This window comes from Hyperoodon ampullatus (assembly GCF_949752795.1).
Source record: "Hyperoodon ampullatus genome assembly, chromosome: 10".
Lineage (NCBI taxonomy): Eukaryota > Metazoa > Chordata > Mammalia > Artiodactyla > Ziphiidae > Hyperoodon > Hyperoodon ampullatus.
In genome coordinates, this window is record NC_136923.1 from 74,246,531 (window position 1) to 74,254,954 (window position 8,424).

General features: G+C 57.3%; 1 protein-coding gene across 2 annotated transcripts; it reads left to right on the top strand.

Moving 5' to 3' along the window:
• Window positions 1-868: 868 nt before the first annotated feature.
• Window positions 869-7,833, top strand: SRF (serum response factor; the record flags this gene model as incomplete). 2 transcript variants are annotated; one of them, XM_079713398.1, is made up of 8 exons in its annotated part: window positions 869-1,387; window positions 2,298-2,372; window positions 3,010-3,276; window positions 4,748-5,009; window positions 5,570-5,689; window positions 6,736-6,927; window positions 7,325-7,401; window positions 7,627-7,833. In XM_079713398.1, the coding sequence occupies 8 exons, from the start codon at window positions 869-871 to the stop codon at window positions 7,720-7,722; spliced, it is 1,608 nt and encodes a 535-aa protein (XP_079569524.1). In that variant the 3' UTR covers window positions 7,723-7,833. The 2 variants fall into 2 exon arrangements, with proteins under 2 accessions (XP_079569524.1, XP_079569525.1); XM_079713399.1 differs by lacking the exon at window positions 2,298-2,372.
• Window positions 7,834-8,424: the final 591 nt, after the last annotated feature.

Genomic DNA, 8,424 nt, shown 5'->3' on the forward strand with positions numbered 1-8,424 from the left:
CCTTTGCTCCGCCAGTAACGTTGACTCCCTCGGGAAGGCGTGGGGAAATGCTCTAATCCCTGCAGTCCCTGGGAATTTGGGCTGCATATCATTTACTACAATCCGCACAATCCACTCAGGGACTATCCCAGTGTTAGCTTCCAGCCCTTCCAGCACCGGGTTCCCAGTACCGCTCCCTCTCTTCCGCAAGACTGCGCTCGAGTGCTCTTCCAGGCTTCCCCTACCGCAGGTTCCTCCCAATTCTCTCTACCATTCTCTGGTCAGGGGGGCGGAGTCGTACCTCCTCTCCTGTTCCTTTAAGAGGCGTCGGCTCCTCCCCTTTCGGAGTTGCCGTCTGACGCCTGATGACAGCACCGAGTTCGGTATGTCTATGCAAATAAGCGCTCCCTGTGGGCCAATGGGGAGCGGAGGTGCTGGAACCGCGGACCAATGGGGCGGGGGTGCAGGGGCTCACCATATAAGGAGCGGCCTCGCCATAAAAGGAAACATTGTATCTCTTTATATGGGGGGAAGGGTCGGGGGATCCCTCGCCACCAGCGCGTGGTCCCGGCCCCCTCCACCCGCCGTCTCGGCCGCGGCCAGCAGCCCCTGCCCCCCGGGGGACGCTGACGGCCGCCGGGCGCGCCGCCCTAGCGTACGGACAGGGGGCGCTCCGCACGGCCTGGGGCAACCCGGGCCACAGGGGCAGGAAAGTGAGGGCCCAGGTCGGCCCGGGCGTGCAGGGGCCCCGGGTTCGCAGCGGCAGCGGCGGCAGCGATAGCGGCACTAAGCAGCAGCGGGAGCGCCGGGTTGAGCCGGGAAGCCGATGGCGGCGGCGGCGGCTCCGATTCCTCGCTGACTGCCCGTCCGCCCTCCTACTTTGAGCGCCATGTTACCGAGCCAAGCTGGGGCCGCGGCGGCGCTGGGCCGGGGCTCGGCCCTGGGGGGCAGCCTGAATCGGACCCCGACGGGGCGGCCAGGCGGTGGAGGCGGCGGCGGGACTCGCGGGGCTAACGGGGGCCGGGTCCCCGGTAACGGCGCGGGGCTCGGCCCGGGCCGCCTTGAGCGGGAGGCTGCAGCAGCAGCGACAACCACCCCGGCGCCCACCGCGGGGGCCCTCTACAGCGGCAGCGAGGGTGACTCGGAGTCGGGCGAGGAGGAGGAGCTGGGCGCAGAGCGGCGCGGCCTGAAGCGGAGCCTGAGCGAGATGGAGCTCGGCGTGGTGGTCGGTGGGCCCGAGGCGGCGGCAGCGGCCACCGGGGGCTACGGGCCGGTGAGCGGCGCAGTGAGCGGGGCCAAGCCGGGTAAGAAGACTCGGGGCCGCGTGAAGATCAAGATGGAGTTCATCGACAACAAGCTGCGGCGCTACACGACCTTCAGCAAGAGGAAGACGGGCATCATGAAGAAGGTACCGGGCCGGGAGGCTGGCCGGCCACGGGAGACCGGGAGGGTGGGTACGCGCAAGGGGAGCCCGGGAAGGAGGCAGAGCCGAGGCGGAGGTGAGAGGCGGCGAGTCCGCAGGAGGTGTGTGGGAGGGGATGGCTGTTGCCCCAGGAGGGTGAAAGGGGAGGGGCCGCCAGGGAAATGTGGGGAGAGGGGAGATGCCGGGAACGTCCGGAAAAGAGAGGAAAGGCGCCGAGGTGGGAGTGACGGGCGCCAGAGAGGAACGGGGCCCTCGTAGAGCGGAGGAGTGAGGAGTGGTAATGGGAGGCTGCGGGGCTGCCCGGGAGGTGGTTAATGAGACCCGGGGGTCAGTAGGTCCAGTGCGCTCTGGTGTTGGGGGGAAGGCGCCGGAAAAGCAGGGAGAAGAGAAGGTATGGGGGTGAGGAGGTTGGAGCTGCATAACAACAATGAGCGAACATGTGTGGGAGGAAGGTGGGCATCACTAGAGTAGTGCTGGCTGGAAGGATCGGCAGGGCTGATGACCGAATGGGGCTCAAGGGCCCCAGGTAAGGGAGCAGGGCAGGAGAACTGATGCTACCCTGAGCATCAGAAACCAAGTCCTGAGATGGCCATGTGTCTTCCGTGCATCCACTGGAAGCCGGCACACTCCCTGCAGGACAGGCTTCAGAACCATTTGTCCTTGGAACAAGTGGGATTTCCAGCCCTAGGGAAAAATCTGTGCACGGAGTTTGGGGAGAAGGTTTGCAGAGGTACCTAGAAATGCCTCCTCTTCTAGTTGATTATCCAGTGAAAAGGATGAGGAAAGGAGTTGTCTTGGGGTATAGAAGATATGGGAAGGGATGAAAGCAGAGGAACTGGGAAACAAGAAGCTAGAACTCTGGGAACATTGGCTGGTTTATATTTATCCCATATAGAAACCAAGGCTGCTTCCAGTGGGTTGTGGAACTTTGTTGGGAGTGAGGATGCTACCTATGGGGCCATCCTTGAAGGTCTGTGAAGGCCCCCTTCCTGGGTTTATGGCAGGGTAGTAGCTGCTAATCTAGCTGCTATCTCCCCTCACTCCAGACACTGTTGAGTCAAGACAAAGAAAGAGAAAAGGGGGAGCAGAGTATTATAGAGCAGGACAAAATGGCAACAGGTTAGTGCCTGTGCAGTTTCTGGGAAGAAACATGGGACATTTTAGAGCTTAGGTGGCCCCTTATCCCTAACATCTATGTGACTTCCAGTGTAGTAGCGACTTCATCCTGGTCCCTGTGATGGTGAGGAGGTAGTGGGAGCCATCTCTTCGTGAGGCTCTGGGCACCAAGCTGTAGTTTGGAGCAGCTACCTGGGCCCCTCCGTGTCTGCTGAGGTGTTATATGTTCTGTCACCGGGAGCTGTGGCTATTTGCTTGGGGTATCTGCAGGTCAGTGAGGCTGTTCCTCAAAAGAGAAGCATGGGGTTTTTCTACTCTTCAGCTCACCTTCAGATATCCTTCAGATAAGACCCTATAGAGTCACTGGAGAGGAAGGTAATTATGGGAGTGGGGGCTTGAGATCACTGTGTACTTCCCTCTCTTTCCCACTACCCAAGGAAGGTCGAGATTAAAAGTTTTGCTGACCTACCCATCTCCCCCCCTACCCCCAGGCCTATGAGCTGTCCACGCTGACAGGGACACAGGTGCTGTTGCTGGTGGCCAGTGAGACAGGCCATGTGTATACCTTTGCCACCCGCAAACTGCAGCCCATGATCACCAGTGAGACTGGCAAGGCACTGATTCAGACCTGCCTCAACTCGCCAGACTCTCCACCCCGCTCAGACCCCACCACAGACCAGAGAATGAGTGCCACGGGCTTTGAAGAAACAGATCTCACCTACCAGGTGTCGGAGTCCGACAGCAGTGGGGAGACCAAGGTGTGTTTGGGTCCCCTGTCTGAGGGGAAGGAAGGGGAGGGACTTGACTGGCAGAGAGGGGAAGGGGTCTCTCTCCCTCGCCCAGGACAGGTGGATAGGTGCCTACTGATGTGGAGTGGTGCCGGGTTAGTGCCCCGCATCTTCGGGTACAGGTGTCCATCCTCTCTATCCTGACAGGAGGCCGGCCCCCTAGATAAGCGGGCGGCCTCCGTGCCCATATAAGGCCGGCTCCGGCTCCACGCCGGCCTCCCGCCTGCAGCCCGCCTGCCTGGCAGGGCCCTTGCATTCCTCCCGCCAGCTGTCTCCCTGCTGGGGGCGGGGGCGTCGCTTAGCCCTGCCCTCCTGGCCGGCTGGGTGGCCGGGGAGTAGGAAGGGAGTGCTCATCGGTTCCAGGGTCTTGGGAAGCCAGCACTGTCAGCAGGCAGGCTGGCTGACTAGGCTGGAGACTACCTTACTAGCCAGCCGCCTGCCTCTTCAGGATGTCCGGGTCTGCGCACGTTAGGGAGTGTATTCGCCCGGCTGCTAGGGATGCCGGCCGGGGTTGCGCCTCCCCCTTCCTTTTCCCGGTAAGGAGAGGGGGCGGAGCTTCCGCTCTTGCTGCTCTGGGGAGCCCCACCTTCTGGGTGGCCCTTCACTAACTGGCCAGTCGGAGGAAGCGGCACTGTTTGCCTTAGCAACGCCTCCACCAATCAGGGGCTTCGAGCTCCACTGCTTCGCAAACATCCCGCGCTGATCCAGCTCCAGTATCGGAGCCCCCTCAGTTCTCTGGGCCTGGTTCTCAGCTCGTGGCTTCCTCCTTCCTCTTCTAAAAACAAAGCCTCCCTGAGGGGAGAGTCAGTGCTCTAGGCTCCCCACTCTTTTAGCAGTAGGGCTAATTTATTCCCATGAAATTTTGCTGAATGAATAAATTCTTTTGGTGCTTCATTGCCAAACCCCCAAGATCGCTCTCAAACCCTAAATTCCCTGAAAAACTGTCGGTCCCTATTCAGAAGCCTGGCAATTCAGATCTGGAAGGACCCTTTTAAGGATGACATAGTAGCCCAGCCCCCTCATGTTTACAGAAGAAGAAAACTGAAGCTCAGAAAGAAGAGGTTTTCCAAGGGTCACACAGGTTATCATTGCCAGAGCTGGGAACAGACCTCAGGTGACATTATCATTGTCATCATTATAAGAGCAGCAAATACTGCTTTTTTTATGAGCCAGGCACTATTCTAAGTGTTTTACATATGTTAACCTATTTAATCTTCACAACACCTATGGGGTAGGTATTATCCTTCTTTTACAGACAGAAGACTAAAGAAAAAAGCTCAGCAGCTCAATAACTTGTCTAAGAGTCAGGCTGCAGGTAAATGGTGGACTTGGGATTTGAACGCAAGCACACTGGTTCCATTCTGGGCTGTCAGTCCACACAGTTTCTTGAAGGGGCAGGGTCTGGTAGAGGCTCACCACTCCATCTTTACTCTGGGTGTAGGATACACTGAAACCGGCCTTTACTGTCACCAACCTGCCGGGTACCACCTCCACCATCCAGACAGCACCCAGCACCTCTACCACCATGCAAGTCAGCAGCGGCCCCTCCTTTCCCATCACCAACTACCTGGCACCAGTGTCTGCTAGCGTCAGCCCCAGTGCTGTCAGCAGTGCCAACGGGACTGTGCTGAAGAGTACAGGCAGCGGCCCTGTTTCCTCTGGGGGCCTCATGCAGCTGCCTACCAGCTTCACCCTGATGCCTGGTGAGTCACAAGGGGCAAACTCAGCATGCTAAGAGTGGGTTTAGGGCTGGCCCAAGGAGAATGACTTTCCTCGCTCAGAAGGAGGGTGAACAGGGGCCAGAGCCTGAGAGGAGCCTCTTATGTCCCATTGGTAGGCACTGGGTCCCTCCCCACTGGGACTTGAACTATTCTTGTCAGTAAGTTTCAACCATATGCTCTGGCCTTGTCTAGCAAGCCCAGCCCTGTGCCTCCATCGCCACAAGGACAGCAGACATTCTACCACTTCCCTACCTTGACTGGAAAGCAGATCATGTCCTTGATGGGTCAGTGCCTGCTCCTGTGTCAACCGAAGAGGGTAGAGTCAGGGCCTAGGGCAGGAGGAGGAGGGAAGGGCAAGAGCAGAGTGTGGAAGCCCCTGGAGACAAGATTCTGGTCATGAAGGGCCTCTTTGGCTCCCAGGAAAGATAGTGATGGGAATCGGGGATAGAATGCCAGACCTTGGGCCTGGGGGTGTTTGAGGGTGCTTGGTGCAGGTGGTGGCTGGGTAGGACAGAGCACGAGTAAGTCTCTGTGTCTCATAGGTGGGGCAGTGGCCCAGCAGGTCCCAGTGCAGGCCATTCAGGTGCACCAGGCCCCACAGCAAGCGTCTCCCTCTCGCGACAGCAGCACAGACCTCACGCAGACCTCCTCCAGCGGGACAGGTATAGCTCGAAGCTCTGTCACCTCCCTGCTCTGCCTCCTTCATGAGGCCTAGCAGCAGGTGCCCAGCAGTATCCATCCCATAACTAAGGTCAGAGAATTTCTTAATGTGGAGACTGAGGCTTTTGGGTTAACCCTTACCCTAATCCTTATGAGAAAGTCAGGTGAGGGTGGTTGGGTTTTGACTCCTGCCCTGCAGTAGGGCTGTGGATTTCAGGAAGAAATTAGGGACCATTGAAGCTACACTCCTTAGGTGAGAAGCCTGAGGCCCAGAAAGGAGAAGTTACTTGCCCAAAGACACACGTTTGCTCAATTACCAGGAAGGACTTCTAGAGTAGTTGTCTCCTTGTGGGAGGGTGTCCTAGGTTTTGAGTAACCATAATTCCCCTCTGTGTCTCTAGTCATTTCAGAAATGATGAGACACTTTCAAAATAAAAGTACTTTTGAGTACTTTAAGTTATTTACAACCTGTTACACGAAGTTTGGTCTGTGGAAGGAGGACCAGTATCACAGCATCACCTGGGAGCTTGATAGAAATGCAGACTCTTTAGCCTCACCCCAAACCTACTGAATCAGAATCCACATTTTTAACAAGTTCCCCTGGTCACTGTATGCACATTAACATTGGAGAAGTGCTTATTTAAAAGCTGAATCTGTTAGCCACATGTTGAGGAAGAGGGAAGAGGAGTGAGAACAAGTGAAAAATGGGATGAGGGAGCTCTCTCTCTAAAAGAAGAGTATCTGAGTTTCCTTGGGTTGGGTCAGTCATTGTAATCTTTGTTTTTCCCAGGGCCTTGGGGTCTTGGAACAGAGCAGATAGATAATGGAATAGAACGATGTGATAGGATACACTTAAAGGTTGGTGTTGTGTTCAAGAAAAAATAAGGATAGTCTTAGTTGATGACAGGGAACTGAGGAACAAGTTTATCTAGCTTTTGACCTGGGAAATGGCAAGAGGGCTCCGGAGGCCTGGAGTTCCTGGGGGTGGGATGAGGGATGTTAATATAGACCAGTGCCGACCTCCCTGACGTGTGTCTGTGTTTGCCAGTGACGTTGCCCGCCACCATCATGACGTCATCTGTGCCCACAACTGTGGGAGGCCACATGATGTACCCCAGCCCCCATGCAGTGATGTATGCACCCACCTCGGGCCTGGCTGATGGCAGCCTCACCGTGCTCAATGCCTTCTCCCAGGCACCATCCACCATGCAGGTGTCCCACAGCCAGGTCCAGGAGCAAGGTGAGTTTGGGGGGGGCAGGGCTGCCGAAAGGAGGGCCATTTCCTCCCTTACACACACACACACACACACACACACACACACACACACATTCAAATGCCTCCCCCAACTCAGATGCACACACTCACACATACCCAAGCCAGGTGCTCACACATATACCTACACATTTATACACACAGATGCTTGCACACACACTCCACCCAGGCTGTCCACTTGGACACTCATGCACACTTGAACACCCACACCCACATACATACTTAGACACATTTGGACGCTTACCTTTGGGCACTTACATCTGAGACTCACCCAGTCACTTGTGCATTTATCACCACACCTCCAAGATCTGGAAGTTTCTCTTGAGCAAGTGATTTGAGTTTCTCCTGTGGCTTTTTAATGCAGGTGGTGTCCCCCAGGTGTTCCTGACAGCGCCATCTGGGACAGTGCAGATCCCTGTTTCTGCAGTTCAGCTTCACCAGGTAGGTAGGGGCACCTTTCACCCCAGTCAGCCAGCCCCTTCTTTATCTTGACCTCAGGGATTCCATTACTGGGTGGTCCAAGCCAAGATCCTTAGCCGAGAGGCCTATGTATTTTCCTGGTCAGGCCTGTGTGGTGGGCAGGCAGGCAGGTGAGCAGGGGGCAGCCTGAGCTGGCTGGTCAGTTCCAGCCCCCTACCTCCTCCTCACACATCCCCTTCCCTCCAGATGGCTGTGATAGGGCAGCAGGCCGGGAGCAGCAGCAACCTCACCGAATTACAGGTGGTGAACCTGGATGCCACCCACAGCACCAAGAGTGACTGATCCGCCCTGCCGCCCTGGACAGATGGCCCAAGGGACGGCACCACTTATTTATTGTTGCCTTTTCACGTTTTCTTTACACACATGTTGACGGGCCGCAGGAGGGAGGCGGGGAGGAGCAGTGGGCAGCCACAGGACTGAGCCCTCTCACTCCAGCCAAAGAAATGGGCCAGCCTGCCCTCCACCCCATCCTCCCTCACCCTCCCCTCCTTCTAGCTCCACCTCCCATCTCTGTTGATGGTGGGGCTGTCCTGCCTCCTCAGACTCCCCTTGCCAGCTTGGCTCCGTGTTTGCCATGAGTATTAGCTTACCCAATGGGACCGTGCTCCCCCTCCCACACACAGGTCTCTGTGGGACGAGGCACTGTGTCCCCCTGAGGAAGCAGTCGGGGTCCTCTCCCCAGCCTCCTTGCTGACCCCACGTCAGCTCTGCGTCTGCCACAGGCTGGGTCAAAAGAGCCCTAACCCTGCCCCTCAGGGAGCCAGCTGGGGAGATGGGGCTTCTTCCCTCAAGACTTGCCCGTGCCCATGGCCCTTGCAGCTCCTGAGTAGCGGGGCCTGTGCACGGAGCAGATTCCTGGGGTGACCTGCCCTGCCCTGCCGCTCCCCTCGGAACTCCGGGGGCTACTGGGTTGGAGGGAACCACCGGTGTTCCCTCTCCCCCTGTCTTCCCCCCCTCCTCCCAGCTGCTTTACTTAAAGTTGAT